The 22,456-nt window shown below is 31.6% G+C and overlaps 1 protein-coding gene across 1 annotated transcript; it reads left to right on the plus strand.

Annotated features, from left to right (window-relative positions):
• Positions 1-1,841: 1,841 nt before the first annotated feature.
• Positions 1,842-7,142, plus strand: LOC132726059 (uncharacterized). Its single transcript, XM_060711306.1, has 2 exons — positions 1,842-3,104; positions 5,952-7,142. Exons 1-2 carry the CDS (start codon positions 2,680-2,682, stop codon positions 6,847-6,849), a joined length of 1,323 nt encoding a protein of 440 aa, XP_060567289.1. The 5' UTR covers positions 1,842-2,679; the 3' UTR covers positions 6,850-7,142.
• Positions 7,143-22,456: the final 15,314 nt, after the last annotated feature.

Consider the following 22,456-nt stretch of genomic DNA (forward strand, 5'->3'; position numbering starts at 1 on the left):
GATACTTGGCATATGCAAGTCATTTTTTTTTACTCTGTATTTCATTTTGACAAAGTTATGCCCCTTTTTAAGTCTTTAAATTTACATACAATAAATTCAAGACACAATATGTCGTGTCCGCTTTATAAATTTTATACTAATGGAAGGATTTTCTTCAAACTTGACTCAAATGTTCACCCCAACTGGTCAATGTACAGAACCCATCTTACCTTTATGACAACTTAAGGTCAAGGCCACACTTGAAGATCAAAAATTGACTTATAATATGTTCTGAGATTTTAACATGTACTTGAATATTTCTAAAATTAGAACAGATGATCATTTGAAACTTCAAATAAATACAAAGTGTCACAAGTAAGATATGCAGGTCAAGTTTCATAACTAAAAAAATGGGGGATAACTTTGTATTGTATTTTGACAAAGTTAAGTCCATTTTTATGTCTTTGAATTTAATTAATGTAATATTTCTTAAACGAGAACAGATATTTACCTGAAACTTAAAATATATATAAATGGTTACAAGCAAGATCAGATGACAAAAATTCTACAATTCAATTGCATAATGACACAAGTTATGCCTTTTTTAGGCTAAAAAAATGTTCTGGTATAACCAATTATACTTAAATATTTCTGAAACTAGAACAGATATTCACTTGAAACTATATTATATATGAAGGGTCGCAAGTAAGCTCAGTATGCAAAGTTTTCCACTCATAATTACATTTTGACATATGCTTTTTTCTTAACTTCATTACTTTTGTTTGTTTTATTACATTGGGAAATTGAAAGGTTATTTGTAACTGTTTCGAACATGATTTGAAATATTACCTGTATAATTTGTCTTTTAACACCAGAGATAATTTCTTTTTATGTATATGTATTTGTGCCACTAAAGTTTTTCCATTAACCACCTTTCCAAGATGTCTTCTGTCAAGGACATTGGTGGGGGTATGAATCGCATTCAGCGATAGTTCTAGCTTCGGGTATATGGAAGAACAAAAGCAAAAAGTCATCGGTTGACATTGTAACATTAAACCTTGTTTCCAAGAAAGCAAATGTGTCATACTCTGGTAAAGAGAAGATCGAGTTTATGTCTATACATTTCACTCGACCATATTTTCTCTTTAAGTACTTAAAAGATGGTTATTTTCAATTTTAAAAGAGCCTGTATACCAAGTATCATTACAGTGTATTTACAGATATCAAGTTTAAGCATAATATAGTTTTAAGTGATTTTGACTTTTACCTGTATACCCACCCACCATTTACACCTGGATGGCATATCACTGTAAGTAAGTTCATTGCGGTGAGACTGATAAGTTGGATGACATGCAATGGGCAATAATATAAAATTACCTTTCTTTTTTATTTCTGAATGTAACGGTCTGAATGTTTCTTTATTAGTGAAAAAAGGTACATATCTATAGATGCCCAATGATTCAGAATAACATTCGATAATTTGAAAATTTGAGAAGAGAAAAATATGATGAATATTTCAATGAAAACAAAAATAAAACGAGGTAGTTTATATTTCATTTAACTTTCTATAAATGATATTTCAAAGGCTCATCATGAATAATGCACATAATCGATAAAATGTAACCATAACATCAATAAAGTATGTTTAAACCAACATGTCATTCAAGAGAATATAAAGGGGTTGGGTAAAATTTCATAATTATTACTATTGATAATTATTTGTCCCGCCTGTCTTATGCACATTTCGCTGGTTCTCTTTCATTTACAGAAAGCAATAACAGCAACAACAATTATGATAAAACTAACACCAAAATAGAGCTCCAATAAAACTGAGCAATCATATCTAAAAACTTAACAACAACATTCAGAGGAATAAATCAGACCTGCTTATATTTCGGGATTTTTACATGGACCTACAGTGGAGACCAACCTTCAATATGATATGGAGCATGGTCTATACGGATATGCAAGCTGCTATGGCTCTTTACTCATTTAAAAACAACATAACACAAACACGGAAGAATGCCGTATAATACTGATTTATAAATGTGTAATGTCAACAAAGTTTAAAGAGGAAGCTAAGGATAAGATATTATTAAAACAAAAAACAAGCTTTTTATCAGTGATCCTAAAGGACAAAATCACTTGTGTTTAAAATCTAGACTAGATGAAAGGAATAAAACAAATGGTTTGAGTATGAGTTAACATTTATAACGTCACTAAACAAACTTGAAACCGGGGTTAAACTACTAAACTAATCATGATATCAGTAATGTATCATATTTAGATAACTAAAGTGCTGTCGAATATCTGGAGACATCATCATCGTTCGAATTTTGCGTGTTAGATAGTAGAATACACATGCATCATATCGGCGCTTGATCAGAGTGCGCTAAATGATTCAACACAAAGCTCTAGGCTAAAACGTTGATTTTTACTTCTTATCTCGGACGCCTTGAATATTAGATTTTAGGAACAGGTTTAATGATTAAATATTAAAAAGTGTATAAACAGTGCGATAAAATTAGTTCATCAGCTCATATTGAAAAAGAGTGTTCGTAAAATCTCATTGACATTGGAGCTATTTTGTGCCATTTTTTATGCAATTCATATGGAATTTAGTCTGTAAATTAATCATCTAAGTTGTTTTTACATGAAAAGGAACATATAATTGCACATAACGATAACATATAAAGTAACATGTCATCAAGGTCCGATCGTTTAAAATACGTTTACATATGTTCGAAAGTTTTCACTTTTGCAATGGCAGTAACTATTGCATTTCTTACGTATATTAGACTTGATTCAACATTGCCTTGGAACATGGACATGATTTTAACCGAGAAAACAAATGCTTTGATACAAAAGCTGTGCAATGAAACAAGATTCCCTGTAAATGTAAACACGGAGGAAGATTGGGGTCGAGTTGACTTGAACGAATCAATTCATGTTATTTCAGCATACTACGTTCAGGAACGGGAAAGAGTGTTTATCATTGGAACAAAGCCTTTCTTTGAGGTTTCGGTTATATGTCAACTTTGGTATACCAGTTTCAAAGATAGCGGATGGAATGTCCAACAGACTATTGCAAATGTGGTTGCTCCGATCGGAGCAACAGGGTACAAGTAAGTTGTTTTATCCCAATCCGCAATTGTCACTATTTCACTTTGTTTTACTCACAAATGCAGATATATTATGTTTTGCGGAAACTGCAAAAAGGTGTCATGTAATTCATTGTAGCGTTGTAATTTTGTTCGGCTCCATCGGGAACATTGATGCCGATACTTTTAGAATGTTTTTCGAGGGTGTTTACAGCTTAAGTCAATGCTTATGGGCGTGAGAGATTGTGCACGTTCCATTTCGTCTGATAAACAAACCAAACCAATATTATGTTTAACATTTGTTTTGTATTTGTATTTGTTTGCATTGCTCTCAGCAACCCATGTTTCAAAAATATACATAATGTACGCGTATTAATTTGACGTTAGAACGCTTAAAACGTAAAATTTGAAATTCTGTAAAATATTAACAAGGGAATTTAAAGTGGAAAATATGCAAAACATAAAAAATAAAGAAACTTTACATATATACAATAAAACTTAAAGTAAATATCGACTTTTTAGCTATGATACTTAGTCCGATTTGTGTTAAAAAATAAAAGCTTTTTCGTTATTGTGCCATTTTGTATAATAAAATGATAAAGTGTGTCATATCGCATAACAAAAAAAAAAAGAAAAAAAAGAAAAAAAAAAAAACACACAAAAAAAAAAACACCAAAAACAACAAAAAAAAACAACACTAGAATGAGTGAATTTTTTTAACTAATTCATTGGTCCAAACTTACATAACATTTTAAATAATCCATGCACAAAAGTATTTTCAAATGCGAACACAATGTCTAGGCCTGATATCAAATATGGTGTTGTTTTGTAAAACTTTGTCATCGACAGCAATTTCTTATTTTATGATAAATTTATTCTAACATACATTATACTTAAGACTCCTTTTTGTGCTATGAACAGAGCGATCATAACTACGCCAGTTTAGGAGATAGTTATCTTATAAACGGTAAATTTGATTAATTGTATTCCATTAAAATCTAAAAATTTTCCACTGCTTCGGGATTTACATAGGTGATTAAAGTTGACACAGTTTTTGCGTTGTGAGGCACTGTTATTTTATCAACAGGTGAAAATAGTCATTACACCTATCTATGTTGAAAATTGTAATACGCATCTGCATGTTAATCGCGCCACTTCAATAACAGTGACGTAATGTTTAATTTGTGACAACGTTTAATTTGTGAAACCAAAAAAAAACCTGAACTTAAAATATAATTAAAAACGATTTCTGACTTATTATAATGGTGTTTGACATAAAATTGTCAAAACATGTTGATGACAAAACAATGAGACTACCTTAATTATAAAAAAGACTGTCTCACTTCTTTTAAAATTCGTACAATACCAAAAACGTTTGAACAATACGCATTAAAAAATTTCTGAGTCGCATAAACCATTGAATATTTTTGTTTAGTAAAATATAAAATTGAATATAATTATGACAAAATGTAAAGAATCTAGACTTTAACTGTCAATGAACTGTAATGATGTTACGGTAGATGAATATGTTTCAAACTCTGTAAAATATTAATTTCTTTTCTCATACAAAGGATATTTAATTATGATTTTATTATTTGCCACGTACTGATTAGTAACTTTAAGACAAAGATATAAAATGCCATAGTTTCACTGAAATATTTTTGTTTTAATTATTTGCCAATAAAGAATAAAATTATTGTTTTGAAATAGAAAAATGTTCATGACAGATACAAGATAAATTAGCAAAATGTAAATAATTAAATAAATAAATGAATAAATCATGTAAATAAAAAAATAAAAAAAAAATAAATTAATTAATAAATAAATAGATAAATAAATAAAAAAAAAATAAAAAAAAATAAATTAATTAATTAATAAAAAATATGTTAATAAATAAATGCAATTTATAATTAAGATAATAGCGAAATGATACAAAAACTGAACAAAATAATTAAAGAAATTAATAAAGAAATAAAGGAAAAAATGAAATACAAAAAGAGAAAGGAAGAAAGACAACCAACCATAAATTAGTAAAACATAAATGAATTAATAAATATTTAAATAAATAATTAAATGAAAAATGAAAAGAAGAAGAAATGAGTCAATAAATTATGAAATTAATAAATGAATGTAAGGAAATAAATAAATAAAAAAATAAATCGTTATAGATACAAATACAACAGATGTTTTGATAGATAAAAATTAAAAGTTACATCTAGATTATGATTGTGCTAAAAGTTATATTCATACTTATAACATAAACTTATATGGCATTATGTTATAAGTAATTGTTATGAGGATGACGAAATGTTATCATAAAATATGACTTTGAACTAAATCACAATATTGATTTCCCTTCCTCAATAAAAATTATTATTATGTTACTTCGTGATTATATCTTGTGGTTTAATAACTGTTATATATACATGTATTTAATTTATTTTAATTTATTATTTATGTATATGAGAAAGTTGTAAAATGTGAAACAGAGTGTTAACATGTTAACTGCATGTTGTTTCATTTTAGACCAGTTGTTTATTTAGAGCACGGCTGCGATAAAATGTATCAAGTTATTGCTTTCATTTCGTTGTAGAGTATAATTAAGCTTTTATCATTGAAACTTTCTAACATCTAATTTTGCAAACATTTATCAATCTCCGACGCTCATAACATACAGCAAACATATCAAGATAAACACTTTGATAAATAGGGGGTTGTGCGCCTTCGAAACATCAGAGATTGATACACAAGTAAAAGTAATTTTAAGTTTATAAAAATTCCAGAACATTTTCGCTTATTAATTTCATTTGATTGTTTATAAATGAACTATTGACTTTAAATGTATAGACATTTGATGTACTATATTTTCAGTTTCACATCTACTATATATGAATGTAAAGTAGAAACGACAGAAAAACGACCCGAGTACGTATCCATTGTGACGTGTTCCTGTGATAACCCAAGAAATGTTCTAAAAGTACGGGATGCGTCTAAACCAGACGGGTATCAGCGTCGTTTTACTGTGTGCTTATCACCAGTGTTTCAATATGATAACATTTTCCAGATGGTTGAGTGGATTGAACTAAATAGAATTCTTGGTGCTGAAAAGTTTGTATTTTATAACTACTCAACGGGAGAAAACGTTAATAAAGCAATAAAGTATTATATGAAATTAGGTTTGATTGATGTTATTCAATGGAAGATACCATTTAGTGATATTGGACGTAATATTGAATACTTTGCTCAAAAGGCGGCTATTAATGACTGTATATACAGAAATAAAAATGTTTCTGAATTCATCGTCAATATTGATAAAGATGAGTACATCATTCCTCACTCATATGACATTTTAACTTGGTCACAGCTCATCGACACATTTGACAAAAACTATGCAGGTTACCTTGTGAGACACTCTTTCTTTCGTTTAGACTGGAACTTGAAGAATCAAAACTTTTCTGAGAAACATTTTGCAGAAAAATACCGTTTAGTGACACTAACCCATTTCGAACACGAGAAAAAAATATGGCCGCCTAACCATCGCTCAAAATATTTTGCCCGAGCAGAAGTTGTTGAATTCGGAAATGTGCATGAGATTCCACGCGGAAGAATATTTAACGTGCCTCCTGAACTAGCACTACTTCATCATTATCGAAATATCGGAAAACCTAAAGACAAAGACAAAGTTCTTGACTTTACAGTACTTATTAAATACGGAGACAGTTTGTCAAAAAAAGTACAAAAGACATGGAAAGCTGTTTCTATCGCATAACTAGTCTGTTTTTGTTATTATTTAAGCATACAAAGATTACAAAATATATTAGGAAAATACGGAAGTTGGTTTCAGTCATATATCAAACTTTTTTGTAATCATTTGAAAATCAAAAATGTATGTTTCATCAACCGGAACCAAAATATTTTGCAATAAACGAATATATCTATTTGGGTAACTGAGTTATGTTGACTCTCTACATTACCACATTATAGGTCTAGGTATAAATATGTGATACCGTGACATTTTGCTCTTTTTTTACTGTCAAGTTAAGTTAATTTAGGAATATAGTTTAAAGGTTTGTTGTTAAAATGGCAATTAACTAATAATTGATAATGAAATATATATATGATACTAAATATAAAAAAATACCTAGTATAAAACGACTGCCTCTCTAATTTTTTAATGAATTGAGAGTTACCTATACAATCGTGATGATATTTATACGAATGTTCGTTAGTCATTTGGTTTATTGATATTTTTGTGTCGCCTTTAAAAAGGCAACATAATTATAGGGGTTACTGTTGTCGGCGGTGGCGGCGTCGTTGTCGGCGTCCCCTTAAGCTTGTCCGGAGCATAAGTTAGTCATAATAATTCGTATTGACTTCAAACATGATATCCATGCTAATTTTAATGGCCCGAAGTGCAGTGCACAAGAACCGGTACTATGCACTTCTTAATTTATGAGTTATTGCCTTTTGTTATGGACATGAAACTTCATAGGATGATAGATCTTATTTCTTATTTTCTGAGTTATTGTCCTTTGTTAATTTTCATACTTTATTTCATAGGATGATAGATCTTATTGATAATAAGTGCAGTGCACAGAAACTTCTGCTTTGCACTTCTTATGTTTTGAGTTAATGCCCTTTGTTAATTTTCATATTTCATTTTTGTCATGGCCATTTGTCCCAAACTATATTGTTTACAAGGCGACACATCCGACTCGCGGAGTTCTAGTTATTTTTAATACAATACAAAATTAAAAACAATAATGGCAAACTGTCAAGTAACATTTTGTTTAACCTGTACACTCACCATTGGGGGTTACAGGTGAAATATATTAACCTGTAAATGTTACATTAAACCAGTCCAAAGATTTCAGCTGTAAGCCAACCTTAGAAGTGAATAAACATAACATATGGAAAATCTTTAGGTTTTCATTTGTTATTTTGTAAATTTCATAGGTTTTATATCATAGCCAAATAATAAGATTATAGCAAGATTTTGAATTGTTTTCATGCATGTGAATCGAAATGTGTATTTTAATATTCATATGCCAACGCATTCTAAAACAAAGTCTTTACTCTACTTTGTCGTCAAATTTGTGATTTCGGAAAGTTTTTGTTACTATCGCGTGAACAGTCCTAGATAGCATTTATTTTAAGTGACATTAGGCCTTTCCTGTGTAAATGGCTAGTGAACAGGTCAACGTCAATATAATTTTAAACGTTGTCATACCTGTGTTCTGTTTAATATATGGCTATGACAAAATAATCAATAATTTACTTGTTAAACAGAAATTACTATAAATATCGTTCTGATTGTATTGGTAACGTACAATTCTTAAAAACAGTTGGGCAGTAATTTTATAATATAGGTCGTCTTTCCTGTTGTATCATAAACATTTTTCATGTCAATTATTGCTCAATCATAATTATAAAAGTTAATCTGGTGAAGAAAATCACTAACTTAACCCAAAACGACAAAGAAAAAATAAGCATAACGTCACTTTAACAATCATTTAAACGCCGCGTCAACAATAAGTGTGTCAGCGAAATTAAAGCGTTACGGCTGCAGTCGCTCTTATGGCCTTTTTGAGTATTTTGAATTGATCGTTTCTTCCTGATCTGTATACTAAGATAGAATGTTTTTTTTTATAATTTCTGCAGGATGAACACACACGCCCTTTGTATTGTTGTAATTATGTATCGAGAAAAATAAAAATGATCAACAAAATAATGTGCGATGAAGGTCGTAAAAATGTTCAGAATGCCAAAACGCTCAGCTATGTGGCAAATAAGTATCTTTGAGAAAACTATAACAAGGAATTTAAAATGTTTCAGAAAAAAATAAAATATGAGCATTTCTGGAAGGCGCAATATGCCTCAAATATCCATATTTGCTTTAAAGATCCTGTATGTTTTGTAATTGAGATTGCATACAACTCTTCATTGAATTATATATGTATGTAATTATGCAAATTTGTCAATTTTCAAACATGGAAGAATATGTAAAATATGTATTGCAAATATTTGTTCATATTTAAGGTAATCATTAAATTATATGCATTCATTTCTTATTGGAAAAATTGACTTAGAATTTATAGAAAACTAAATTCTAATTACCTCCCTTTATTTACATGAAATATTAAATTCGGTAATATCTTTATAAATAATGTTTTTTGAAACTTACAATATCGATAAATCTTAATTTGAGCATTATAATTTGTATATAAAACCATAAAAATAATGTGTTACAGGATCTTTAAATGCATTAGAAATGTTTTTTTTAATAATGGATAAAGAGCATGTTAGACGTTTAACAACCGAATAAGTAGCGCTGTATTTTGACTTCTATACAAGCAACTTAAATACTTATTCACTATAATTAAACCAATTACCGCGCAGTCTGATAAGGATCCATACTGTTCGCTATCCGTTTCTCCACTTGTAATAGAGTTGGTAAGCGAACAGCATGGGTCGTGATCAGACTGTGCGGATGCGCAGGCTGGTCTGGATCCATGCTGGTCGCAAACCTACTATGTTGGTTTTGTCGTGACGCGGCTCATTTATCTTATGTTTATAGCAAATGAGTATTTTTTTGAAACTGAAACAAGAGACAAAAAATAGACAAATTAAAAGATAGCATTGCTGCGACATAAAGGGCCTTTTAAACTTAACCGGCCTTTATCTGTACGATTCATTAAGATTGCAAGCCGCCAAAATGACGCCATTCGGTATCAAATCCCCTAAATATTCTGTGTCTAAGTTATAAATTGCTAGATAAGAATTTAAACACATTGTTTTTGATATGTGCAGCCGGGTATTATTATATTTATTATACGGAGTAATGCGGAATCAAACGCTAGAGCATGTCAGTATTGACAGCTGGATTATGTAAGGTTATGTTACGTTTATTTGGTATAAAGATGTGTCTTATAAATTTATGTTCCATATTTTAAAAGCCGTAAAATGTGTCGTTACTTTAATCAAATGGTCGATTGTAGAGAGTGGTGTAAAACAGATTGTTCCACATGAATCTGTAAGTAAACATAATAAAATTTGTCGGAATGAAATATTTTATTACCCTAATGTTATTTTCCTACAGGCCACTTGGAGTTTTTTATACTGTTAATACTGTGTAACACGTGAATACGAAATAACATAGGTCACAATACTTTTTATCATTAAAAATATTGGTCACGTGTTTTTTCTTCTAAAATATAAAATGGTCGCCGTTCTTTCTTTCTCGTTTCATCTCCTATTTATCAAGGTTCACCAAGAAGGAGCATCACCAGAGTGATTTTGACACTCAGAAAAGTTTGTTTATGCACCTTAGAGTACTTTTCGCGTTTTAAAAATCTGTTGGTTCAAAAGTAAAAAAGTAAACATCCGTTTTCATCGGAAGTTTTTGCATGGTCAAAATGGAACAATCAGACGACTAAAGCATGCAATAAAGGATCATCAAAATTTTAACGAATCTTATCAGTGTAACATGACAGCCGTGGTAGGCAGATGTAGGATATGATCGTTATTGCATAAAGGAGTCTTAAAAACCATGTGAAGAATATTCTGGATAGAATCAGATTTCCCAGATCATAACCGTGCAAATGGGTTTCTGTTTTGATTTTTAAATGAAACAACTAATTTTATGTGTATGACTGACAAAGTATTATTTCCTTAAAGAACAAAAGAAAAAAAATTCTCAAGCTATTGTCACTCTTGTTTAACGCCTCGGATAACTGTATATTCCTTAGGATGGTCTTTTAATTGTTACTCACAAACCTATTTGTTATTCATAAAGTACTACCCTCCGACACAACATGCCTATAATAAAGAATTTATATCAATATAAGTGGTGTAAATCGGCTATTTAACATCAATTTCCCCTTTTGACGCATAAGAATTTACCACATGGGCCGTAGTGAATAGTAAATATTCACGAAACAAGAATATGGAAATATAACAAGATATCACATATAAAAAGCTTTTGAGAAATAATTTTGAAGCATTTATAGAGCATAGTGGCCTTTAAATGTTATTTTGTGCATATTAATTTGCAACCGGATGCTACCATAAAGATAATTTATCAGCCTTTAGTCATTCACACATTTAAATCACATTTGTTTGAGTAATCAATGAAAGCAAATATTTTACTTTTTACAATAACATTAAGACACATTCAGACTGTATTTGCTGTGTGATTATGATTTTTACAAATATGAAAGATTTTCCTTTGTAGAGAACACCAAGGTGAACGGTGATCCAAAATATGAAGTACCTAATAGTAACGCCCTGCATAATATAGGTTTGGAAGGGAAATGCAAAATGGGATATGGTTATTTATGTATCGTTCATATAAGTGCCATTCTGATTGGTTGATATTAAACACGGTAATTTATGTATCGTTCACATAAAGGCCATTCTGACTGGCTGAATAGCGTTGACGTCGCATGTCTGCAAGAAAAATATTACAGACAACTGAATGATTTAAAGATATAATGTTGACCATTTTGTGCCCTACGTGGACTTAAAGAATGTGATTTTTTAAAGCTGTCTTTTACTTATTTTTTTATGCGTTTCATGGCCATGCCAAATGCCAGATGCACTGCCAACCCTCGACCCCTAATGTAGGTCGGGAGTCAAGTGTATCCCTGACTTCACGATGAGTCTTACATGTATGTGACAGCTCAATCAATCTCAATATCTGTATAATTTTGTATGTCGATGTAAAACAACATATATGTAATTGTTTGAAAATAAAGCATTACTAAAGGGAGTAAAATATCATCTTTATTTGAAGTGTAAAATATGTATGTATGATGTACTGGCGGCACGAAGCTTTCTTATGATGTGACACGAAACTATATTTATTACACTATATTGAAAGAAGACAATGAGAAAAAAACACACTACATGTAAATGACACCTCTCTGACTCTGGATGGTATTACAGTTTATTATTATTTTTTAAGATTGTTAAAACCATTAAATTGTCTTGTGTTTTCATGTGAGGTAAGAGTATATTCAGATAATTATTCAATTAGGAGCTGTAATATTGACAAGAGTTTGATAAGGAGACCATCTATTATTAAATTTATCCCAGTTACAGGAAGAATATTGGATATACTTTTCTACCTTATAATGAAGAACTAACGTATTATGAAAAGTTTGTATATTGAAGTTCTAGTTATTATACCTACACGTGTAAATATATCTTTTTGCAACAAGAAAAATAAAATTTAATGTTTCATCCGTTTTCTTTGGATCAGTTATACCAAAATAATTTCTTCTTTTGAGAGTTCAAAATCTGTAATATTCGGGCATTAAGATTTAATGAAATTTTTAAAGTTTACCAAAATTGACTAGCATACCAACATTCATAGATGTATGAATGTTTCGTTATTTTCCCTACAAAAGGAACATGTATTGTCATCTTTTATTCCATTCTTAGTTAAAAAAGTATTCGTTGCTAGGATTCCATATATAAATTTGGACTTTTCAGTAAATATTTCAAGTTTTACTCTAAAATTTGTAAGGGATCTTAAAAGTCCCTCGGATTGCAGGAAATTAATGTTTAAGTGAAGAATATTTTGTATAGATTGTAAACTATGAAATTGACCATCATTATCTATTAAAATGTAATACCTTCTTGAAACAAATCATAATTATAAAAATCGACGAGCCTCCGAACACCACTGTTGGTTTTAATCAGATTGTACACAACATATTCATTTCACATATGCATTACAAGCTAAGGTTGTTTCAGTCACCACAGGGCTCAAGTGTTACATGTACTGAAAACAAAACAACGGGGCATAAATCTTGACTTTATAATAAATCAGTAACAGAGAATCGATAACCCCTTTTTGAAAGATGTTTTCTTATCATGGACTATATATTATCCGAAGGTACAAAAAGCTAATTGGGAAGAATATCTCAAGCATCGAGTTTACATCAACATACTCATCGACACGAAGAATGGATCTTTTTTTTAAATAAACTGTTCAAGTCAAAACTTTATTTAACTTGACTTTGTTAAGTTAGGGAACCGAATTCGAGTCTATTATGAAAGAAAAGCTCAGGCTGAAAAATGAGTCATACGAGAGATTAGAATACATTAAATGTTTGAAATTATGTATTCGTTCATTATGCGAATTTATACATGTAGTATGATTTATGTGAATTGGTCCTGTAATATAATAAATAGTTGTGTTGATACAATTGTAAAATCATACGTTTTATCGGGGCACAAAAACATATACATATCACATATCTGTATAAAGCAGATTATAAAATGTTCTTTAAGATGTTTTGTTTTTGGTCAACGTTACGAATGTACGAAAGTAATTATGAGCGTCCTCACAAACTTCAACTCCCCTCCCCCAAACAAAATCTACTCCACACACATAAAATAAATCAAATACCTCGGAGGACATTAACTTCTTTTGTTGAATGCCAACTGAAAGGCTGTTAAATAATTATCTTTCTCTTCCCCGTATATATCTTATTTAATTCATTGACAATGCTGTCAATTACAGTTATTCTTAATATTTACCAAAGTTTTTTTAATTTACACAACATCTAAATAAAAAATAATATTCAGTGACAATAATTTATCTAGAAGAAATAAAGTTAAGTTTACCTTATCCCAGTTTTATCACATTAACTTCTTAAAAGGCTGAAACTGCTCATTGAAAAAACAAACAAAACAACAACAACAACAAGAAAAACAACAACTAAAACATACACAGAAAGAAAAAGAAAAGCAATTAACTAACCAAATAAATTATTAATTAAATAGATAAATAAATACATAAATTACCAAAAATGAAAAACCAAATAAAAAAACAAGACAGACAGAAATAAGTAAGAAAAAAAGAACGAAAGAGACATATGTGTCGACAAAATTTGACCTGTAAAGACAGGACAAGATTATTCTATTTTCAGCTTTGGCGGCCAGTTTTGTGTAGCGAAGCGGAACGTTCAAGTGATGTGCACAACTAGGGATTGGCCACCCCTGTAATGTTGGATTGAATGCACACAAGCAGTCGGACCTGAAGGCCGGACAAGATATTTTATTTTTTAGCTTAGGTGGCCATTTTGTGCAGCGAAGCGGAACGTGCAGTTAATTAGCACAACTATGGATAGTGCTGATCACTCCGGTAAATTTGGTTGAAATCGCACCTGCAATTTGACCTGTGAAGGCCATACAAGATTTTTATATTTTTAACTATGGTAGCCATTATGTTCAGGGAAGCGGAACTACCGGTGATGAGCACACCTAGACATGATACAGATCACTCCTGTAAAGTTTGGTTGAAATTCCACCATTAGATTAACCTGTGAATTGCGGACGGACAGCTTTATTACACTAAATAGCTGATTTTGTATGACACTAAATAGCTGATTCTGTTAACAATGAAATAATTTAAAATATAAACACTGTGTATGCCTAGAATTAAAGTGCATGATTGTTTAATACTGCTTTTATTAACCGTTTGACTATTGAACTTTTCTCAACATCATTGCAGATCTTTTCAATGCAATTGCATAATTCAAGCCGACATGTACGTGTCCACAAACATACTTTGCGGCACCAGAAATAATGCATGTTGCTCCCGGTCTTGGGTAATATCAATTCAGATTTACATAGGCGCAGTTTCTATACCACCACGCTCCGTGACGATCAAAAGCGCCATTTTGTACGACAGAATCAAGGTCAAGGTCAAGAATTGAAAATGGTTTCAGATTGTGATACTTCAATCCAATTTCTTCCGAGCCAGCTGAATTAAAAACAAGAGGGCCATGATGGCCCTGAGGTCGCTCACCTGTATATAGGCCCCTGGAGCGGGGCCAGTTTAAACCCCAGGGCTTTTATTTGAACAAACTTGGAAGACGCCCATTAGAAGATGTTTCATGATGTTAAGTTTTTACTACACACATATAATGAAAAACAATGACCTTCCCACCCCCCACCCCCTGGCAGGGCCAATTTTAATCCAAAGGCTTTTATTTGAACAAACTTGGTAGACACCCATAAGATGTTTCATGCTGAACATCTAAGCTCTAGCTCATTGGGTTTTTTAAAAGAACATTTTTTTAAGTTTTTACTATACACATATAGTTAAATATAATGACACCCTGGGGCGGGACCAATTTTGACCCCAGGGCTTTTATTTGAACAATCTTGGTAGACACTCATTAGAAGATGTTTCATGCTTAATATCTTAGCTTTAGCTCTTTGGGTTCTTTAAAAGAAGATTTTTTTAAGTTTTTACTATATGCATATAGGGAAAATCAATGACCCCCTGGGGCGGGCCAATTTTGACCCCAGGGCTTTTATTTGAACAAACTTGGTAGACACCGATTAGAAGATGTTTCATGCTAAATATCTTAGTTTTACTTTTTGGGTTCTTTAAAAGAAATGTTTTTAAAGTTTTTACTATATGCATATAGGGAAAATCAATGACCCAACAGGGGCGGGGCCAATTTTGACCCCAGGGCTTTTATTTGAACAATCTTGGTAGACATCCATTAGAAGATGTTTCATGCTAAACATCTAAGGTCTAACTCATGGAGTTTTTTAAAGAAGATTTTTAAGATTTTGCTATACCGGTAAATAAAATCAATGACCCCTTGGGGCGGGGCCAATTTTGACCCCAGGGCTTTTATTTGAATAATCTTGGTAGACACTCATTAGAAGATGTTCATGCTTAATATCTTAGCTCTAGCTCTTTGGGTACTTTAAAAGAAGATTTTTTTAAGTTTTTACTATATGCATATAGGGAAAATCAATGACCCCCTGGGGCGGGGCCAATTTTGACCCCAGGGATTTGATTTGAACAATCTTGGTAGACACTCACTAGAAGATGTTTCATGCCAAATATCTAAGCTCTAGCTCTTTGGCTTTTCTAGAAGAAGATGCTTAAAGTTTTTTCTTTTGGTTGCCATGGCAACCAGAGTTCTGCATGGAATGGAATTCTTTGAACAACGTTGTTAAGGCTTCACACAAGGAACATCCCTGTGAAGTTTCATTATGATCTACCTTATGGTTTCAGAGGAGATGTCGTTTGAAAAGTGAGAACGGACAACGTACGACGGACGACGGACGACGTACGACGTACGACGGACGACGGACGAAGAGTGATCCTAATAGCTCACCCTGAGCATATGCTCAGGTGAGCTAAAAACAATAAGAACTGATTTCGTATTAATACACACTGACAGGAGTTGTTTTTTTACGTCGATTGTTTGCATACAATTTCCAAATAGAAACAAACAAAATCCCTGAAGAATTCCCAAAGCGACACATTTGAAAATGGTGCAGGTTCGGTTTGATTAAGCCTGTTCACAAAAGTGCAAGATAACGTCCACACTCCCTTGCCCAGGTTAAATCAGAATTCATCATTGAAGCATGAAAATGAAAAAAAGAACGACGCTTTCATACCAAGTCCTCGCACTCGCAATAAGTACGAAAGGCATCGACTATCTACTTGTCAGCTTGAAAAAATTCTTACATAAAATAATTCAAAATCCATGACAGGCTATAAATATATATCCTTACGTGAATAAAGCCAAAGAAATAATTTAACAAGAAGTTAATTCGTACAAAGCTATTGATTTTACTTTTGAATAGCTTAAACACTTAGGACTTTGAATTGAAATCAGTGTATAAATAATGAAAACATAATCAAGTTGTCTTTTTATAATGTTTACCGTAGTTGCTCTTAAAGGCCAGATTAGATCTATTGCAGGCTTATATGTTCATGTTTGTACAATATTCTTTTGTTATGGATGATTGAACTGCTTTTGCAAGTTCAGAACAAATATTGAAAAAAATAAATAAAAATCAAGATTAAAAAAAGTCTATGTGGCCAGTTGTTTAATGCATTTCAGCATACTTTGATATTATTTACAAGGAAAGTTTGGTTTGAAAATAGTTAAAAGTTTATAAGTTATGACAACAAAATAAAAAAGGAGGAATCCCCCCACACCCCTCAAAAAAAAAAAAAAAAAAAAAAAAAAAAAAAAAAAACACACAAACAAACAAAGGGCAGTAGCTTAACCTTATTGCGGTGAATTTACCATTTATGCGCACTTTTCTTTCATAAGCAAGACCTTAAATGAAAAATAACAAAAGGGCAAGTATTCAAATAAATGATGAAGAGGAGAGTTATGACTGTTGTGTGCGCCAGTCCTCATTTATAAAATCTATCCCCCAATGAAAAAGTGAAAAACAGAATCCCTAAAGAAAGCCCAACACGGCAAAGTTGTAAAATGTTGCAGACAAGGTTTGATTTAGCCTGTTCATGGACGGTACTGGAAAGTGCAAGTACTGTCTACGCCCCCAAGCACCGGGTTAAGCAGAATAAAACATTTAAACACAAAAATGGTGAAATTTAGAATTTAGAAACATCCGCAGATGAATTCATACGGCGGTTATCATGGAACCTTCAATGTGACACAGAAGTGTCATTCCATGAAAAGCGGCATATCGTCCCAATAAAAAAATGTGTGAGCCCTAAACGAGAAAACAAGAGCGGAACAAAATAAAGTGGAATTTTGAAAGGGGATCTGAGGTTATGAAGCCTGCATATCACCAAGAAGACGTCAAAAAACAAATTTAAAAAGCAGGTTACATACCCTTAGGGTGATTATACAGTAGTATTCAAGTAGGAATACTGGAACCACTCAGATTGAAAAAGGCTAAATACAGGAAACTAAAATACCATTTAAGATGTATTACACAACAATAATGTCTTGATGAACGATCATCAAGAATCGAAAATCATTGATTAAATTACGGGGAGACTTTTACAGTTGCAACATGGCACAAATGACACGGATGTGACAATGATAAAGTGAGAAAAAAAACAAAATCCCTAAAGAAAGCCCAACAAGGCAAAATGGTAAAATGTTGCAGGCTTGGTTGCACGTTTTAAGTTGCAATTTCAAACATTTTTTGATTTTGGTCTTGAAAAAAAATCGAAAAGGGCAAGTAGTCAAACAAATGATGAATAGAACATTTATTATTCTTGTCAACGGCAGTCCTCATTTATAAAGTAAATAGCTCATCGACAAATTTGACAAACACTATGCCGGTTATCTTGTGAGACACTCTTTCTTTCGTTTAGACTGGAACTAGAACAATCGAAATTTTTCTTGCACAAAAACTTCATCTAGTAACACTTACCCATTTCGAACACGAGAAAAAAATATGACCGCCTAACCATCGCTCAAAATATTTTGCCCGAGCAGAACTTAGAAATGTGAATGAAATTCCGCGTAGACGAATATTTAATGTGCCTCCTGAACATGCACCCTTGCATCACTATCGAAATTTTGGAAAACCTGAAGGTAAAGATAAAGTTCTTGACTTAATAGTGCTTGTTAAGTATGGAGACAGTTTTTCAAAAATGTACAAAAGACTTGGAAAGTTCTTGTGGTTATGGAATTAGTATATCAATATTTCTCTTTTTAGCATACCCTGACGAAATTTATAAGGAATACTTAGAAGCTAATTTTAGTCATCTATTAATTCTTTAATTATGTTGAAAACAAAACAGTATGGTTGATAATACAAGATCCAGAAATCTTTAAATCTAACAACTTTGTATATTTTAGAACCGAAGTTATGTCGAACAATTATCTCTACATGACCGTAGTTTAGGACTAATTGTTATAATGTATTAAAGGTGTGCAATACTGCAGCGTGTCATCGCAGTGATATAGTACATATGGAATTTCAAAGCTTAAACAAACATTGTTTCATTTAGTTTTTACAAATAAAATATGTTGCTTTATCAGGCAAATTTATCAAGAATTGCATAGTTGTTGACTAGAAAATGCAAAAATGAAAAATGGGGGCAGAGTGAAAATTCAGTTTTTGGGATGTATGAAAGTTGGGACATTACTGTGGCAGTAAGTATTTTCAGCTTTTTATTTTATTTACATAAATAATATGTGTATAAAGTAGAAGAGCAAGCGGATAGATATAAGACACGGAAGGGAAATTTCAAAAGTCCTAACAACTCAAAAATGGATTGTAAAAGGTCAGTGCGTGATTTGTTCCTTGCTTGTTTAAACCTGAGGAATGACAGCACCACGCCAAGATCAATGGCTTGATACCACGTAACGTCATGGAGGACTTCACACTTATAAACATAATTATAACTACAAGCGAAACACGGCTTCATCGTTTTGAACAAAACTGTAATCATTTATTACGAAAACGCAAAACAAAATAACACATTTCTGTAGTGTCTTTTTAACTAGTTGTTCATTTTTTAACATTTACTGCATGATATTACTAACAGTAGTACTGTATATGCCAACATATGTTTACAGGGGTGCGCCTTATTATGATTAAATACTTTTTTTCTAGATTAAAAAGAAATGAAGAAAAAAATGGAAAAAATAAGTGCAAGCTTGATTTATTACGTCTCTTCTATATCGTTCTTCTTAAAAGGATTAGATTTGATCTTTAATCGTGTCAGTAGATTTAATCTATATCAGTGTCAATAATTACACCCAAAATACTTGACTTATACTGCTCAAGATTTTGTTTCGGCGGAATTAAGAAAGACTTGTGTTTCCAAAACAGAAGGATAGGATTCGAGAACATTGTAGCATCTTTGATGACACATGGGACGACAGACCTGTTCAAAAATGAATCATTGGACATCGTAAATGTATTGAACTTGATGAAAAAGGTAACTCGTCCTCTAGATTATGACTGCTATTTTGACGATTTTGAGTACAGTAGGAATGTGCACTGAGTGTCTGATCGTTTATGTGATATATTTGTCTGTGATAGTATATTATTATGTATCGTTGCGTTTTGTGTACTTATTTTTTTAAAATTTTACTTTAAAAGCATCCGCGTACATTCATATTGAGAATTTATCTTTGCGATCCTGGAAGAGTGTTAAGCACGGCATTTTCATTTTGTTAACGTTTGACGTGGTTTGATTTCATTTCATTTGATCTTTTGCTAATTTGTTTGTTCCTGTATCCTAGTTGGATACTGAATAATTATAGTAAGAACAAGGTTGTCCGGTTTTCTATTTTTGTTTTGTTTTGACTGCTTATCTAAGATATGGTGGTTTCAATGCATCTGACCCCCTTTCCCTTTGATTACGTTTTACCCATTCACAAACATTCTTTAACGTGTTAATAATACGCCATGTGTCATGGAAAAGCACGAACATGACACGTGGAAAGTTTCATAATCTACCGCATTAAACACATCTTTAGATCTTCCTTGAATATTTAAATGTCAAATTTAGCTTAGATCGTCCTAGGGAGGGGTGGTCGGTAGCTTGAATTTACTACTACTGTTCTTGAAAGGGCACAATTAAACTGTACCTACAACATTTTTTATTTTGCCGTTTTGTGTTTTATTTAAAAATCACGTGTTTTGTTTCTCTTTATTAGCGCAAATCCACAAACTTCATGAACAGCCTTTGAGCATAAAAAAGTTTCAAATATCAAAGTGGTATCTTTGAAAAGTTTCCAATGAATATGTGATTTAAAATAAAAAGACACAGAAGACATTTGCTAATAATCTATTTTAATACAACTGGATGGCGAAATTCAAATTTCAAATTAAAATAAAACAACAAACTATCAAACTCAAGTAAGAATACGTAGAAGAACGTATCACAAAGAAAATATAAAACATGTTGGTCAATGGACCCTTTTACGAATAATTTTCTTACGGTAACAAGATTGTTATCACGCACCTGTGTCAATATCATTTCATACTATATGATAAACAAGATCAACAAGGAAATTCGGCGTTCAATGAACGCAACCCATATGACCCAGCAACAAGAACCAGTGGCAACTCATTGCTTTCATGGAAAATAAATCTCTTTTTGTAATGAAATTTTAGTAAATGGTGCAAAATTATATTTTGAAGTTTATGGTAAACTCTGAAACGATATATAATTGATTTGAAGAAACAAAAAAGAATTGATAAAGCAATATGAACTGCGTTGTATCCACAAAACTTTATTAAATTTCTGTTGTTTTTTTTGTTCGCCAATAACTTTTGTTTTACAAAAGAGTTGAACCAGTAACATATACTGAACGAAACGGAAAACGGTGGAGCGTGTTCTTACATATATCTGATTTTCAGTCATTGACAAAAAAGAGTAATAAACAAGAACATTCTTTTTTGATTCCAAGATGGCGACGTTTGTTTACATTTTGTAGGATAAGACGCAGTTCTGATTCCCAGTCCTATGTATGGTAAACGGAAAAAAGAACAATACCAACATCTCTGATTTCATTCGATACTTTATTAATTAATCAATGTGCACACTCCACAAATTACAACTCTACGACATCTGATCATTTTTGTTGTTACTCTGGTGTTTTCCAATGTAATGGAGTAAACACGTGTCTTTCTGCATCTTTTCTAAATGGTGATCTTTTTGCCTGTTGGTGATTGCTGTAAATGGTAAAAGAAAAGGTTTGTCATTACCATTCTTTTTTTTTTTACTTTTTTTTGAAATATTGATTATGTAATTTTGTATTGCGTTTTGGCTAAATTTCTTCTTTTAATTTTGATCAAAGTCATCCTTATGCTCATACTACAACAAAGGAACCCATCCCATCTATCCAATATTACCCATTAAGAACGTGAAGTTTGTACCAAACATAAAAAAGCAAATTATTACGATATTCATAATTAACGCTCATAAAATTTGTTAAACATTTTTTAATTAATTGTTTTTCTTAGCGGCACCCATTGATGTTTAACATAGTTAGTTTTCTTGTAATTTTTTTTCTGTATGGTTATGGATAACGATATTATGTTAACTACAGTTTGAATAAATTTGTGAATATTTCTACAGTTTTAATTAGTTTCCATCTTCAGGTATTAAAATTGATCTGTTTAACTCGGTATTAATTGATTATTTAAAAAAATCGAGAACAGCTGATATTACGGACATCTTTGAATATATTTGATCAGTAAGTATAAATATCGAGTAGGAGACAATAATGTTTGTTTCATGTAGATAAAATCCAATTAAGATATTCCACTTAATCTTTAAACCTTTGTACGTCTCCTCGTTTGATTAAACCCCGCTTGATCAAACCACCCTTGATCAAACCTCTCTTGGTCAATCCTGGCAAACCCCGTTTGATCATATTCGGCCTGTAACTAGATCGCTCGTTGTACTCTGCAACATTTCCTAGAGCTAATCCAACAAGACAAAGCAAGAGAGCAATTTTAATGTATTGCATTCTTATTTTTTTGTCTTTACCTGAAAAAGAAATTAAAAAAACATTAGCAATAGGTGAGTTAATAACATTTAGTTAATACACTTGTCACTTAACTGGGATATAGTTAAACAACTGTTTAAGTGTGCT

This window comes from Ruditapes philippinarum, unplaced genomic scaffold (assembly GCF_026571515.1).
Source record: "Ruditapes philippinarum isolate M1 unplaced genomic scaffold, ASM2657151v2 ctg2642_1_1_1_1, whole genome shotgun sequence".
Classification (NCBI taxonomy): domain Eukaryota; kingdom Metazoa; phylum Mollusca; class Bivalvia; order Venerida; family Veneridae; genus Ruditapes; species Ruditapes philippinarum.